Genomic DNA, 16834 nt, shown 5'->3' with positions numbered 1-16834 from the left:
TCTTGGTCAGATGATGGAGACTCAACAGGTGCGCCAGACAGGCAGTCCGCGTCATTGTGCTTGAGACCGGACTTGTAGACCACAGTGATGTCATGTTCCTGCAGTCGCAGGCTCCATCTTGCAAGTCTTCCTGAAGGGTCCTTGATATTTGCCAGCCAACACAATGAATGATGATCACTGATTGCTCGAAACGGTCTCCCGTAGAGGTATGGGCGAAACTTGCTGATGGCCCATATAACTGCGAGACGCTCTTTCTCTGTCGCTGAGTAATTAGACTCAGCATTCGATAGAGTGCGGCTCGCGTAAGCGATCACCTTTTCTTCTCCATTCTGCCACTGAACGAGGATGGCACCGAGACCAACTTTACTCACGTCGGTATGTATGTCTGTATCGGCCTCTTCATCAAAATGGGCAAGTATTGGAGGAGACTGCAAACGGCGTCCCAACTCTGAGAAAGCTGCTTCTTGTTCTTCCCGCCAAGAGAATGCTACACTTTCTTTCGTTAGCCGTGTCAAAGGCTCAGCGACCTTAGCAAAGTTTTCCACAAAGCGTCTGTAGTAGGCACATAGTCCCAGGAATCGTCTGACAGCTTTTTTGTCTTGCGGTTTCAGAAAATTTTCAACTGCTGCAATCTTTTCCGGGTCCGGGCGGACGCCTTCCGCACTGACTATGTGCCCGAGGAACCGAAGCTGACGAAATCCAAAGTGACACTTTTCCGGTTTGATGGTCAGTGCTGCCGCGCGAATGGCATCCAGTACCGTTCTCAGTCGGTGGATGTGCTGCTGGAAGGTAGAAGAAAAAACCACTACATCGTCGAGGTAGACAAGACACGATTGCCACTTGAGTCCGGAAAGCACAGTGTCCATCATCCTCTGGAAGGTAGCGGGAGCAGAACACAAACCGAAGGGGAGCACTTTGAACTCGTACAGTCTGTCTGGAGTCACCAACGCCGTCTTCTCGCGATCTCGTTCATCCACCTCGATCTGCCAATATCCACTTTTTAAGTCCAATGATGAAAAGAAGTGAGCATTGCGTAACTTATCCAAGGCATCATCGATCCGCGGAAGTGGGTAAACATCACGCTTTGTGACTTGGTTCAGCTTTCTGTAGTCAACGCAAAATCGCAGCGTGTTGTCCTTCTTTTTGACTAGCACAACCGGTGATGCCCACGGACTGTTGGATGGCTGGATTACGTCATCGTTGAGCATTTCCTGCACTTGGTTCTTGATGGCTTCTCTTTCTTTTGGCGCTACTCGGTATGGGCGCTGATGCACAGGTCTCACGTGTTCGTCGACCACGATGCGGTGCTTTGCGACGGGAGTACGTCCAACTTTCGACGAGGTCGAGAAGCACTCGGCGAACTCTCTGATGAGGTCAGCAATCTGTTGTTTCTGAGATGATGAGAGCTCTCTGTCAATGTCTACTGCTTGGAGTACGTTATCTACTGTCTCTGAAGCTTTATCAAGAGTGCAAACATCTGAGACTTGCGCGTACTCATGCAGCGATGCTACGGATGTTCCCTTCGCGACATGCTGCAGCTCATTTCCAAAGTTAGTTAATAGGACATACGCACATCCATCACGAAGGCTCACCAGGCCTCTTGCCACGCATAGTCCTTTTTCTAGTAGCAGTCCGATGTTTCTGTCCGCTAATCCGTCACAGTCACAGAGAACTTCACTCCTCACAAGAACGGATACACTGGAACGTGGTGGCACGGTTACATCTTCGTCCATAATGCGGAGAGGTAGAACGATTGGTTTCTCCGCGTGACAGATGGCGACGGCATTCTTTGTAGAAAACGAAACCTTGGACTCTTGCTAGTCGATGACTGCATTGTTTGTTTGCAAGAAGTCCATGCCTATAATCAGTTCACGGGAGCATTCAGCAAGCACAATAAAGCTGCCGACATACACGAATCCTCTTATTCCAATCCTTGCGGTGCATAACCCCACGGGACTAACTAAGTGCCCTTCAGCGGTACGTATCTGAGGTCCGGTCCACTCAGCCATCACCTTCTTAAGCTTCTTTGCAAGAGCATTACTGACAACGGAATAGTCTGCACCAGTGTCTATTAGCGCAATGGCCTCGACGTCGTCGATCGTGACTAATATCTCGGAAGTAACGTCGCTACTACTGCACTTGTCCGTCGTTGCGTAACTGCCGCTGTCCTGGCGGGCTAACAATGGAGGGTCTTCAGTTGTCAGTATATCAGCGACCTCACCTCCAGAGGTCGCTGGCTCTAGTTTTCCCGCCGCGGGCTAGGAGAACGTGGTCTTCGGAGATTTGATGACAGACGAGGACTCGGTGACCGATAGCGCATCGGTGCTGTCGAACGTGACTCCCGTTGTTGCATGTCTTGAGGTGAATATCGTGAAGACAAGTACTCTTCGATTTCGTAGGGCCGTTCACCGGGCATGGTGCATTGACTGGAAAACCACGCAGTCCTGCTCGACGATACTGGCATGCCCGGTAAAGGTGGCCTGCTTCTCCGCAGTGGTAGCAGAGGGGCCGCCGGTCTACAGTGCGCCATACATCGCTCTTACGTGGTCTTGCTTCCGGCATTGGTAGCGGCGTACTCGGAGAATACGTCGGAGGCATCACAGCAGTCGTACCCGTCCGATTCATGCGTCCGAGGTCCTGACGTACTACTTGCGCGTACGACAACTGAGGCGAAGGCTCCGGTTGTGTGCGCTGTAGTACCTGCGGTTGTGGTTGAAGAACTGCTTGCCGCACTTCTTCGCGCAAAACGTCGGCAAGTGAGGACATAGCTGGATGACCTTGAGTCATTTGTATTTTCTGAAGTTCTTCCCTTACGACAGCCCTCACCATTTCACGCAAGAGGTCAATGTTACTCGTGAGGGTGGTCGACGCCGCGCTAACAGATGAGACGCTTACGTCCCTGTTGTATTGGCACATGCGCTGCTGCAGGGTCTTCTCTATCATTGTCGCCTCTGATCTGAACTCAGCAAGAGAGCGAGGTCGATTACGCACCAGCCCTGCAAAAAGCTCCTCTTTCACTCCACGCATCAGGTGCCGCAACTTCTTTTCCTCAGCCATGTTTGGGTCGGGTCGGCGGAACAGTCGAGACATGTCTTCAATGTACATGGCGACGCTCTCGTTGTTTCGTTGGTTTCACGTCTGAAGAGCGGCCTCCGCCTATCCTTTACGATCCGTGTTTGGGTACGTAGCAAGAAACTCTCTTCGAAAGTCGTCCCATGACAATAAGGACGCTTCGTGGTTTTCGAACCACGTACGCGCATAATCTTGCAATGCCACGTAGACGTAGCGAAGTTTCCTGTCTTCGTTCCAACCGTTCAGTCTGGCGACGCATTCGAAACCGTCGAGCCAGTCCTCGGAATCCTCGAAAATATCACCGTGGAAGACCTCTGGTATTCGGGGTGGGTCCATGACGATGTGCGATGGAAATGAAGTCGCTTGGGCGGCCATTGCAGGCGCTCCGGAACTTACGTCCTCCACTGGTCTCGAATAATCGAAGAGGGCACCAAACTCTGGCTGCTCACCTCGTAGGCGGCGACTCGTGCGTTGGTGTACGGGAGTCAACTGCGCTGGCTCCAACCTTTGGGGCTCTGGGCTATGTTCCCTAACCTGAGATGGGCTTGGAATCATACCCAGCACCTCCACCAGTTTGTAACGAACTAATGCAACGTCGGAAGCTAAAACAGCTGTTTAATTATGGCAAACTTGTGCCCGTCAACAAAATACACAAAGGTTATCCTGAGCTCGCTAGTGAAAAGCTCGTCAACCTCTTCTTTTTCGTCTCACCGCGTCCCGCTCCTTCGAAAAACCGCCAGCCTTCTTTTTCCAGCGCGTGGTGTGTTGACACGTGCAGCCAGCGTTGCATGGCGCGTTTGGCTTGTCAGGTGGTCTGGCAGAATTCATAAGAGCAGGAAGCAGCGCAAGACTTCAGTAGGTGCCTAACAACATGCGGCAATATGAACGACTATCAAAAAGCGACACAGGAAGAACCATAATTCACAAACTGGGCATCACGTACGCTGGCCAAAGCGGGGGTCAATATGATATCCAAAAAAAATCAGAGAGCGCATTATGATACCGCCGTTACCCAGAAACATGCACCCCGAGTATCACTGGGAGCGGAGGAATGCTAGGGCGAAAGCACTACACAAGAAGTTTCAAAACGATGTGGATGTGTCTATGTGGATGCGGCGGAGTATCCGGACGGTCGACACATGGCGTTGGTCGCCTCAAATCAAGTGGGCCACCTGCTTGCCAGCAGTTCCATTAGCTCAGGAAGGTCTGAAATCGCCGAGGAAGCAGCCATAGCATTGGTGCTTGCGTCTACAACAGCCAGCGTTATAATCAGCGCCTCTAAAACTGCAGTTCTTAATTTTGCTCAAGGTAGAATCTCGAAAGAGTCGAAAAGAATTTTGACCAACTTTCATGGAGAGTGTGACGTGTATGTTATATGGATGCCCGCTCACTCTTCTCTTCCGGGCAACGAAACCGGGCAAATTCTAGCTCGAGAGTTAGTAAGCTGAGCAGGTGCAGGAATGCCGCGAAGCCCGCATGTGGAGAGAGTGCATAATCTGATACAATGAAATTACTTAACACTACCGATTAGGGAGGCAGCATTACCCTCCACCACATTCCTCATTAAATCAACAGCAAGCGACAGCATGGCGCCTATTACAAGCAAGCACCTTCTCAAACCCAATTGCTTGCAGTCATTGCTATCCAGATCTCTACTCTGACAAATGTAAACTCTGCAATCAGCGGGCGGACCGCAAACACATTTTCTGGGCTTGTCCTAACCTCGTGAAGGGGCCAAACACCCAATATATTATTGCACAGCAGTGGGAGCTTGCGCTGCTTAGCTCAAACAGTTACAAGTTATCAGGCAAGCCGAAGATTCCGCTAGGGCCCAAGGACTCGTAGCTGCCATCTAGGGGAGTGGATATAATTCCTCGGAAACTTGCCGTTTTGAATAAAGTTGTTTCTCTCTCTCTCTCTATGCAAGCCCCTTAGAGACTAAGAGAATGCCCAGTTTATGTATCTGGAGCCGCAATGCACATTGTTGTTTTTCTGTGATTCATGTGCTTCTTTGTGCCTCACACTGGCTTTTCTACCACGTGACCCTTCTCATGAGGCTAAAGGGCTTTTGCCTTATTTGAAGACTAAAAGCATTTGCGGCAGATCTGACGTTCCTTGTGTCTTGAGTCTTTTTTGATGATATCATAGCTTCGATAAAGCATATTAATGCTTATTGTTTAAACTTTTTCAGGGGAAAGTATATGGATATTTTCAACTATATGCTAACATTATTCAACTTGCCCAGTGATAAGCAAGGACACATTCAAGTTCAAGAATGCATTCTGGTGAGTTAACTATGTTTCCCTAATGTTCTGACACCATTGTTTAGCTATGTTCCCATTTTTTCATAGCTGTGTTCTTTCATTCAAACTAGGCTTGTGCAAATATTTTAGCACTTAGAGTGTTTAAGTTTAAAATGAAGGAATAATCTAGGAGTATATATTAGTTCGCATGTGACCCCCCCCCCCCCTCAAAGGTAGTATCCCTACAATGGAGGAGTGAAGTACTGTAAATACACCTTTCCAGCAAAAACTTGCACTGCTGCGAATTTTTACTTCAAGGTTAAATTTCTTTTTTATTCTCAGGTTTGTCAGTTTTTGTACAGAAATGGACATATTACCCTCACATTTATTCTATTCTTTAAGTTTAAAAGCTTGATATACCAGCTTATTTTCTGTGATTATACTAGATTTCTAAACTTAACATATTTTACAGGTTATACTTGCATTCTACTGAAAGTGAAATTCTGCTACTATTCAAGGTTGCTTTCACTTGCTTTGAACCAAAAAGATGGACATTTGCACATGCCTTGTTTCAATTAAAAAAAATATAGTCTAACCCCTTTATAAGAGACACTGATATAAAAGACAAAGGGGTATAAGAGACACCAGTGTGCCTACAGTAAAACATGGGTCAATAGGAAAATGCATACATGGTACCCTGCTTATAAAAGACATCTCATATAAAAGACAATAGTTGCTGCCCAGAGCATGCCTCTCATAAAGAGGTTCAACTGTATTGTGCAGGTTAGTTGGGTCATGACAACTATGCTAATTTTCTTCATGTGATATACGCTATTCTAATTTGATTTGAAATTATTCTAACCAAACCACTATTCACTTTGAACAAAAAATTTACTATTCGCACAGGCCTAATTTAAAGGGAGTTGCCTTCCTGGCGTCAGGTTTTCTAGTTGTATGCCTTTGTGGTGTGTCACAGTAAGTTTCGAAACCCAGTTCTTGAGCCATACGCTCAATTCATGCTCTTAGGGCAGGATTCATTGGCATGTTGTTATGTCCGCTCCTGGTGTATGCACTATCAAGAATAAGCTTTGCTCTAAGGGAACACCCAAGCTGGTAAATACGTCTAGCAATGTGTTAGATGAGTCTTCCAGCCCACATATGTGCGATGAGAGGAGGAACAAAACAATGCAGGAATATAAAGGAATATAATACCAGCACACTGCCTGCACATTCAGAGGTAGGCAACCAGAATTGAGTTGCCAGCAGCACTCATTTAAACATTCAGGCTGCCCCCCCTCCCCCCCCAAAAAAAAAGAACACAGCATTGAAGCCAGCTGATGTAACGCTGAGGTCAGGGCACCTTCAAGGTTGCTAACCACTAGAGCCTCGACAGGGAACATTCAGAGAGAATGTGAAAAGGATAAGTAACGGTTACAAACAATATCTTTGCTCTTACCACATGTTTTCGGAAAATTCATTTGACTGTTTATTTCTGGGAGGCATGGGCAGTTCAACGGGCCCGCGAAGCGACTGAGAGGCTAGGTCTTTTGGTCTCAACGTGGGAGCAACCCGCTTCGGGCTAGGACACTACCACGACCTATTGAGCCTTAATAAAGTTCTTTCATCCATCCATCCATCCATCAAATGCATTGCAAGGGATCTTGAGTGCCAAGCCCGAGGGTTGGTTCAGAACCCTTTTAATGGATGTCAAATTATGCATTTGTGGAATCAAAACTATCTTGCTCAATTTAGATATAGAAAAATTGAAAAATATTTTACATAGTGTGTATTTTTTGTTCAATTTGGTTCTTATTGTCATTGCACTAGAACTCAGCTGTATAAAATAACTTTCTGGCGTATTGTTGGACAACATATGCACTGTCATTGCTGCTGCAGCAGCTACAGTAATATATACTAGTATAGCTGGTAAGATTTGAGGTGGCTCATGTTAAATTTGATGATACATTTAGTATGTATTATATGATGCATGATAAATTTAGATGCATTGAGCTATTTATGCGTTGAAATTTTACTAATTTAGCACGATCACTGCAGCATGCTTTTTGTTGGCTGGAGTGAGGAGTGACTCACCAGTGGGCCATTGGGTATATCCTCTAGGTGCGTCGTGACCCACCGGTTGGACACGTGGCTATGCTTCTATATTTTGCTTCAATGAGATGGCGCTGCTGCCTTTGAAGCAGGCATCTTGACACGTTTGTTTAAAAAAATCAAAGCTGTTTTCTGCCTTTTTCACATAAATCCGTGTTTAAATACAAAGTGCTTGCCAAAAAAAAAAAAAAAACATGACATCAATCTCTCTGATAAGTTTGCTTCTTTTCTCGGTGCTGCGCTTTCTTTTGTGCCAGTAAAAGTTAGAGCCTCCATTACGTGGGCTGAAAAGTTTTAGAGCTGCAGGGAAAACTCTTGCACTTAGTGCAACGGCATGTATTTCAAAAAAATGCAGGAAAAGTTTGCTAGCAGAACAATGGAGGAACATGCCGCCACTCGATTCCTTAAAACATTTGTGCTACCTCGCGTTCAGTGCAATAGACAATACCGTCAAACCCACTTATAACGACCATATTTCAGGGCACTTATCATTTTCTTGTGCTAGCCTTTGAAACTGGGTTCACATAGAGCAAACGTTTTCAAAGCCGCGTACTTTTGCAAAAAACAGTTCTGTCATGTGTGGTATTGCGGCGTGGTGAGTCGCTATCACGGAAGAGAGGAACTCGTACACATGACTGCCGCCATGGGCTACCGACGACTGCCGGTGTTTATTGTACGGTGGACTTATATACATGACAAACAGGTACATAGATCACAGCACCATCTCTGGTGGCGTCGCAGAACCAATACGAATACACAACATATTCCCTCTCTTATTTTTTTTTAGTTGATTAGTAATTGTTAGTACGTGTTAGTGGAGAGGCATTTCATCTATATACAATAAGCATGGAATATTTACACAACTGTACACTCAAAATGCCAAAAACTTTACACCAAAATATACACTCAATTGCAGCAAGCACACGCGTTCATGTCACTGGATTCACTCTAAACGTAATCCATAAATCTTCGAGGCGGTCGTCTTGTCCTCACGGGTAGCTCCCGACGAGAAGGCGGTTGTGGAGAGGGTGGAGAAGAGACAGCCTGTTGTGTCTCTTGCGATGCTACACAAGGGCTGCACAGAACACTAGGCACTGCACTGAGGGGGGTACCGAGTGGCACTGCTGATCGCCCACTGTCACAAGGCACAGGGGACGGGCTTGAAGGCTGTGCTGGGTGAGCGTGAACATCTGGCGTTTGGATGACTGGGTGAGGCTGGGCGGCCTGTGCAGCAACCTTGCTCAACTTGGAGGAGTTCCATGTTCGCCCATCGTCTAGGCAGAAAGAGGCTGGCCCTCGTTGTTCCACCACCTTCCGAGAACGACTGAACGAGAGGTCTCCTTTAAAAGAGACTGCCGGCTTCTTCACATGGACCATGTCTCCAACTGCTATGTTTGGTTTCTTGGCTGCACGGCGGAAGTCTGTGTACATCTTGCTGTATTTTTGCTTCTGTGCGACTCTCTTCCGAAGCTGGCCAAGTTCTTTGGCAGGGTCTGTAGTTGGTCGCTTACTGGTTGGCGTACTGAGAATGGGAGGCGCCTCAACTTTTGGGCGACTGGGGAGACTGCCTGTTTCATCTTCACCTTGTGATGAAAACCTCTGACAAGGCCCAAACCTGGGGTAAACAGGTGAGAAAACTTGGCCCACAGCAATGCAGGCATGCCAAACTTTGGCTCACTCTGCGGTTGCTCTACGATAGCGCCTTGCGGTGGAATGCGCCCTTGTGCGTCTGAGCTCGTTGCAGGCAACGTTGAGGTTGCGGAGGCGGACGTTTGCTGAACGACCGTGTGCAGGCAACGTAGCTACTTCCCTGAAATTTGAAAATTCAGGGCTTGCACCGCATCTAATCCCAAAAGGGAGGTCCCACTGCGCGTTACGTAAAGCGGTACGACGGCTGTTCGTGCCTTGTACGACAGCGTTGCTTCAAACAGGCCAAGCACAGGGATGTTCTGGCGTGAAAAGTCAAACAGAGTAATGCTGGGGATCCTGAGTTGTACTTTATCTTGAAAAAGGTTTCGAAAGTGACCTTCCCCAATGATTGACACTGCAGAGCCTGTGTCGATGAGAAACGAGACTTTGCGCGTGAGCGGCTTCGGGTTAATCACCGTCACGTCGACGTCAACATACAGGCCTCTGCGTTTGTTTGTGCAGATGGTCAAAATACTGTGACCGCTCTCAGCGTCATTGTCGCAGAGGAGTTCGCGGACTGGTGCAGGCCTTCGTGGTTGGCCGCGACGCGAGCTCCGACAAACGCTCTGGAAGTGTCCGCGGCGTCCGCAACCATAACAGGTGCGGCCGTGGGCAGGACAGTGCGACCGTTCGCATCCTGTTGCGCCGCAGTTATCGCAGTTATCACGAGATACGGCGTGCAGGGGGTCCAGCACGCCGTTCCAGCTTGGGCTTGTAGTTTTGGCGAGTGCGCGACGAGCTACGACGATGCTGACTAGGGGGGCGGGACCCGTTGAAGCCAAATCGGGGGCTATCATGCCTAGCCGGGTTGCGTCCGCGTTGGCGCTGCGTGATGCGGCGAATCGGGTTCGCGAAGGCTTCAGCTTCTTGGCGAGTTTGTTCGCGAAGTTTGGCAATATCTACCGCTCGGTCGAATGTCAATGCGTCGCCTTCGAGGAGCAGTCGTTCTCTAAGTTTCGGGCAAGTTACTCCAACAACGAACTGTTCGCACAAGTTATCATCCACGGTAGTGGCGAAATTACACGGGGCTGCCAGTTCCCGGAGCGCCAAAGCAAATTCGGCAACCGACTCCCCGGAAAGCTGTCGACGTTCACGAAAATGATGACGTTCCACTGGGACGTTGACGGTGGCGATGAAGTAGTGTGCCAGTGTGTCGACGGCAACGTCGTATGGGTCCGGAGGGCTTGCGGCAGCGGTGTGCGCGGACGTATGTTTTTCCGTCGATTCGCTGACCGTGGCTTCAGTTGAAAGTGGCGGCTGGGGTGGGGGCGGTGCCGGCAAGGCGTCGAAAATCCGTTGGCCCTCGGGGCCCAGGCAGTGAAGCAGGAGCGCGCGACGGCGGGTTGCTGGCCACTCGTCGGCGCCGGACGCGAGCACGAAGTTCTGAAACAACCGGAACCAGCGGTGCCAAGGAATCGCTGGCGTGCCCAGAGTCTCGAGGAACGGCGGCAGGGAAGATATACCGGTGGCCATCCTCGTCGCCAATGTGGTATTGCGGCGTGGTGAGCCGCTATCACGGAAGAGAGGAACTCGTACACATGACTGCCGCCATGGGCTACCGACGACTGCCGGTGTTTATTGTACGGTGCACTTATATACACGACAAACAGGTACATAGATCACAGCGCCATCTCTGGTGGCGTCGCAGAACCAATACGAATACACAACAACATGGTCACGGTGAAAATAAGATGCATACGAAGCGAAATATATATATATATATATATATATATATATATATATATATATATATATATATATATATATATATATATATATATATATATATATTAAAGTCGACATTATAAAGCATCTGATAGGCAACCGCTCACGCGTACCCTGCTGCAGTTTACTTGCGACGAAGATATCGTAGACCGCAGCGAGCATCGCACGTAGATTTTGTATGCTGCAAGCAAGGTCGCTCACTTTCCAGGCGTTTTTTTACCGGCAGAATGGAGGTGAGGAAAAAAAAAAAAAAGGGAGGCAGCATGAATACATACAGTCAGCTTTCACACGGCCAATTTTTCTGACGCCATCCTCGGCATCTACCACCGTAGACGGTTAACCAACATCGCCTTTGAATGGGAGAAAGCATAAATTCGAGCAGCGATGACTTTTTACCGCATAAAAGTGCACTGCCACGCTCAGCTCGCCGGCACGACAATGTGCCGCAAATATTGTCCGGCTTTCGATAACATAATGGCTTCCATGCGGTTGCAGCGGTACCTTAACGGATAATCATCAGAAAAGAGCGACAGTGAGGTGGCCGGTGGCGACGGTAGGGCCAGCAGCGTTATCACAGTCATCTGCAGATATCTGCTCAGTGGAGTGACGGCGGTACAAGTGCGTGGTGCCACTGTTCGCCAGTTCGCCGCTGCCACGTTGTGCGAGGCCGCTTGCTCATGTTGCTTACGAAATTCGTCTTTATTATGTTAGACGAAATTTGTCTTCATTGTGTTAGACGAACAGGCTACTCGCCGCACCCGAGCATGATTCCGAGTAAAGCGTGCACGGAGAACACACAAACGCTCCCATGCACTGGAGTGCAAACAACCCGGCATGCGATGACGAGAGCCGACATTTAAGTGACGCGCTGCACACAACTAGCCAGGGATGATTGGTTTGACGTGGCGGTACCACGCTTCAGTGGAACGGCGTGAGTCCGTTGCGAATGTGGTTTAATTCACTCGTGAGCACACAGCGGACATCACTTAATGCCCAAAAAGGCCTTAATTGTCAGCGGAGTGGTTGTTAGCACGTCTGTATACAATGAACTACTGATATAACGAACACTTATAGCGGCACCTTCGATTTCGTTATAAGCGAGTTAGATTGTATATATTAATTCCAATTTCGAGCTTCAGACGGTAGCACAAGATGGCGAGCTCCCACATGTGAGTCACCGGTGGATCATAGCTTTTAACATATGACAAGTACTCTTCTTGACATGTGTATCCTTCTGCAACAAAAAATCATACCTCTGCGTTCAAGTGTCATGAAGTTACCACAGCCGCAAGCAGACAAATGCATGTGCTAAATTCACAGCCACATACGGGTAGCACAGGCTATGACCCACCAGTGACCCATGATGCAGTGAATGTGTTAAAGACTGAGTAAAGTTCATGAAAGATGTTTTTCTTCTCTTTTGTGATTTTGTAATGTGTTTCCTTTTTCTGAAGAAGTGTTCCAGTAACTTGGCATTTTTATGTTTACTTCACAGTAGGGATGTGCGAATATTAGAATTTTTGAATATTTTTTGAAGAGTGTTATCCAATTCACATTGGAATTTTACTTTTTCAGCTATTCAAGCGTTCATTAATAATGGAAAATCAGCGTGCAGCATGCGTGGTCATTCGTTTTGGGGTGCCAATGTGCTAAACTGCTAGATGCTTCCGCCGGTGCTCTGAGTGGTCACTGCGCGACATTCTTGGCCGGGGGGTTTGTGGTCAATGTGCAAGCTGCCCATCTACGGTTCTAAGAAGCCGGTGGGCGATTCGATTCGTGGCTTGCGACGAAGCACATTGTGACTTCTTCGCTTTCGCATGTTCGTTAGCATAATGTCCTTGCTTGCTGCAATGTTCGAATCGATCTTGTACATTTTGCATGGCTGCGATGCCAGATATTTCAATGTACTCATGGCATGTTCTATCACAAGTACAAAGAGCCGTCCTGCGGCAGTCTTGTCACGAGGTTCGAAGTGTTCAAACCTCTTACGACCAGTCCCACAAATAACCGCTATGTACAGTTTGTCTGAGGTGTGCATCTGCGATGTTCGCGATGAGCGCTGTGCGTTATCGTAATCTGATGGTTTAGGTTTCACTTGCGGGTGCCTGAAGCGTATTTATACTCTAAGTGACCCGTGCAAACAGAGTGAGTGCAGCACGCAAGCAGCACACAACACTGTCTTGAAGTGAGGATCAGACCAGTGGCGAGGTGTGCTGGAGCAACAAGGCTGGCACAGCCAATCATATGCCTTGAATGAGCACTTGCTTTTTCTGTGCTTGTTTCTGCTTGGGAGACCTAGCTGAAGCAGTGAATTTGGAATTTAATTTGAAGCTGGAAAAATTATCCTCCCGAGGAGCCCAATATTGCGGCACCCAGTTTTGCCATTGCAAACATTTAATTTTTTTTTAGAATATAATTCAAAATATGCTTAGGGATTCTCTGCAACTTTTTTTTTTCCAATTTTGATTTGATTTGCACTGAGAGTTGATAATTGGAATTCACTGTGCACTGAAAGTTTTGCTATTTGCACAGCTCTACTTGACACTAGAAGTGAACTACAAAAATTAAGTACACATAGTTGTACTTTGTTTCATCATTACTAGAGGCCCGATATTTAGGCACTAAAAAGTGTGTTTTAGGTGCCAAAGACAGGCACGTAAAACACTGTTTTAGGCCCTCACAATCAAAATGATAGGCACAATAAACTTTTGCAAGAATTTAAATATCCAAAAACAACGACGTCGTTGACTTGTATCTATGGCAAGAAGCAAAAAAGGAGATGATATTGTTTAAGACTGCAGAAAGGTACCAATGATTGAACATAGGCATGCATTTCCTGTGCAATTCGCAGTATGTGGTCTTTCGTTTTATTGTCTAGCATTATGCGTCAAGTGTCCACCATTCAATTACACTCTCCTGGGTCTCTTTCGTTTCGTTGTGGCTGGGAAGGGCGGTGCAGGAGCAAATAACCAGACTACTGATACCCCAGAAGAGAGGGATGCTAGGTCTAATCGCGTAGGACCAATTTCTCCCGTATCGATTAGCACCTTAAACGGCCCCTCACTAGGTTTGGGCATTTTGAGCTGTTAATCATAATGGTGCACTGTGCACTCCGCATCATTCCTGTTAAGATTAGCAAAATTACATGTCGCGGAAAAACACTCAATTTCTAATGAATGCCTAGCCCTTCTCGTGGGCGTGCGCCCCAATTTCTAGGGAGCGACGTACAGCAAGAAACACTGCTCTTTTACGTTGAAATTGATGGGATGACGTCGCATGCCATATGCTCTTCATCATAACTTCATTAAATGCTAGCTATATCTAGAAAAACAGGCGAAAAATGTCCCATCTTCTGATTACATCATGCATTTCAAACAGTACATCATTAAGAGCGCTGCATGGGACATTACACATCTTGGCATGTGCAATTTGTGTGTTCTGTTGTGTAGCATAAATGAGGAGTACTTTGGTGTGGGCTGGCTGCTTCATATCATTTTGAAAGGGAAGCGCAAAGACAAAGGGAAAAGAAAGACAGTGCTCTTTGTCTCTCTATATATGTTTTTCTTTTCCCTGTGTCTTTGCACTGCCCTTTCAAAATCAGTATAATTAATGAAAGCTGAGAAAAATAATAAAACACGGAAACGGAATCTCAGCTTGTTATTATTTTTATTTTTGTTTTGAATAGCCTCCGGGTGCTATTCACTAATCTGCCTTCATTTTGCGTCCACCTTAGTAGACCAGTCTCTATAGGGTGCTCCGCCGCTGACCCTAATGCTGCGGATTCGATTGTGGTCGAGACGGTCACATCTAGATGGAGGCAAAAAAGTAGATGCCCGTGTACTGTTCGATTTCAGTGCATGTTAAAGAACACCAGATTGTCAAACTTTGCAAAGCGAGGCCTCCACTACGGCATCTTCATATTCATATCGTGGGTTTTCTACGCAAAACCACACATACTACCACTACTACTACTACTACTACTACTAATATATACTACTATTACTACTACTACTACTACTACTGCTACAACTACTACTACTACCCCATTTCGCTTGCGTTCATCTTCTCGTCGTTCCTGCATCGTACCTTCGCCAACCTTGACAATGCTTAGCTTGTGTTTCGTGCGTCGTCTCTGACCGCATTTTCAGCGGAGCGACGTGGTGTATCGTGGTCACAATACATGATCCTTGCCAGCCTCTCCTAAAGTACACGCACTGGCTGATCCTCCCACAGAGACTGGTAATACACAACAGATAACGCCGAAACGACACAACATCGGTGGCGTACGTGCACAAGTAGGCTGGGGCACATCATGCGCACGTGACCTTGCTTACGCATGTTTTTCTTGGTGCGTATGCATCATGCGAATCTCCAGCCCCTCCAGATTCTCCAGGGAAGGAGTGAGGCTCACGATGGCTACATGGGACGAGAGGCAAGGGATTCAAGCTTGCTTCTTCGCATCATGCTTTGGTGGCTCGTAGCTAACCAATTTGAAAAATCACCACAGTATAACCCTTTTCAACGGGCACGCAAGAACTTCTAGGGTCCAACTACAACTTGTTATGTCACCTAGAGAGGGACGTTTAAAAGTAAATTACAGACAAAACAAAAGCCACGTGCACATCACATTTTTTTACCCAAAGGAGCTGACGCAGATGGGTTACAATGTTAAAGAAAACACGCTTTTATTCACACAACACACTTTGTTCTCTTTATAAGCCATTTCATTCTGTCATGAAACTAGCAAAAGATGAATAATAGAGAAATTATAACTGATACGGCATTCTAAATTTTCAATTATTGCACGAAGAGGACTGTTTAGGTACATTCATTTTCGAATGTGAGTTTTAGCATGAAAAGCTTGACATAGGAGCTTTAACCGCAGTTTAATTCGACGCGATGATAGTAATTTCTATTCTACCTCATTTTTCATATTGTTACAGCTGTCATTTTTAAGTAATGGCGTAGGACAAACCTTGAAGCCCTGTTCTGTATTTTCTTATGTTTGTCACTTAGACATATGACAAGGAATCTCATACGGAACAAGCGTATTCAAACGTATGGTGAATGTAAGCTAAATACAACGCTGATTGTAAACATGCCGGCACCTGTCTCAGGCTTTTCTGTATATAGTGTAACGATTTGGTGACCTTCGCCACTACTGAATCAACAAGAGCATTCCATGAGTGGCCCTCCATGGTTTTTCATTCGTTCTCCAGCTACTCACGGCTGTCCAGAAAAACCTGCTGTTTCTTTCCCACCGCAGCACCCAGGTCTTCAGGGCGGTTCTTGAATTTCTTGAAGGCACTAGACAGCCGTCTGTAGAAGGCGGTCGCTGCGTCCTTGGCCATAGACGTCACTTTTATTTTCTTATCCATCTTTAGTTCTCTCTCCTCCTTCCCCTGCAGACGCTGAGCCGTGCTTACACTTAGGGCTGCAGAAATAGCATCTTTTGCACTCCTCATGCTCCTCCAGTCGCTCGCAGCATGTCAGCTTTGTCTTTGTTGAACATTATAGTGTTCGGAAATCTCAATGTTGCCTTTTTTTTACATGATTGACAGTTTCAAACCACGCTCGAAAACAAAATTTGGGCTGGAATAGCGCTCATATTGGCAATCATTTGTAAAATAGGCATTTATAGGCACTTATAGGCATTTAGGATTGAACACCTAAAGTAGGCATTTATAGGCACTATGAAAAGACCGTAAGAGCCCTTTTTAACCTCTAATTCATGCTCATATATGAAAATGGCACCATAGGAATGCAAGGAACAAAATAGGCATTTGCCTATGATCCGGTCTCTAATCATTACAATGCAGCCCTAATGTTTTCTTTTTTTCTTCAGTTCCTCTTTCTGCAAGTGTCAGTGTGTTTCGTTTTGCATAACGATTGCAAGTGCTATGTGATTTATTTTTTACCTGTATTGACCAATTTGCAGACATTAATTCAAGCAATGTGCGACCTAATGTTTTCTTTTTTTCCTCAGTTGCTCTTCC

General features: G+C 46.7%; 1 protein-coding gene across 8 annotated transcripts in view; it reads left to right on the top strand.

Annotated features, from left to right (window-relative positions):
* vir (VIR_N domain-containing protein) overlaps positions 1–16834 on the top strand; it is a 431173-nt gene that overhangs the window by 272782 nt on the left and 141557 nt on the right. For all 8 annotated transcript variants that reach the window (XR_012887826.1, XM_075881178.1, XM_075881177.1 and 5 more), the window contains one exon: positions 5264–5357. Coding sequence is in view for 7 of the 8 variants with exons in the window: in XM_075881178.1 (XP_075737293.1) it covers positions 5264–5357 (94 nt within the window). In the remaining variant the exon portion in view is untranslated. The remainder of the gene's footprint in view (positions 1–5263; positions 5358–16834) is intronic.

Source organism: Rhipicephalus microplus, chromosome X (assembly GCF_043290135.1).
Source record: "Rhipicephalus microplus isolate Deutch F79 chromosome X, USDA_Rmic, whole genome shotgun sequence".
NCBI lineage: Eukaryota > Metazoa > Arthropoda > Arachnida > Ixodida > Ixodidae > Rhipicephalus > Rhipicephalus microplus.
The sequence above is the reverse complement of the archived record's forward strand: the minus strand, read 5'-3'. Positions and strand labels throughout refer to the sequence as shown.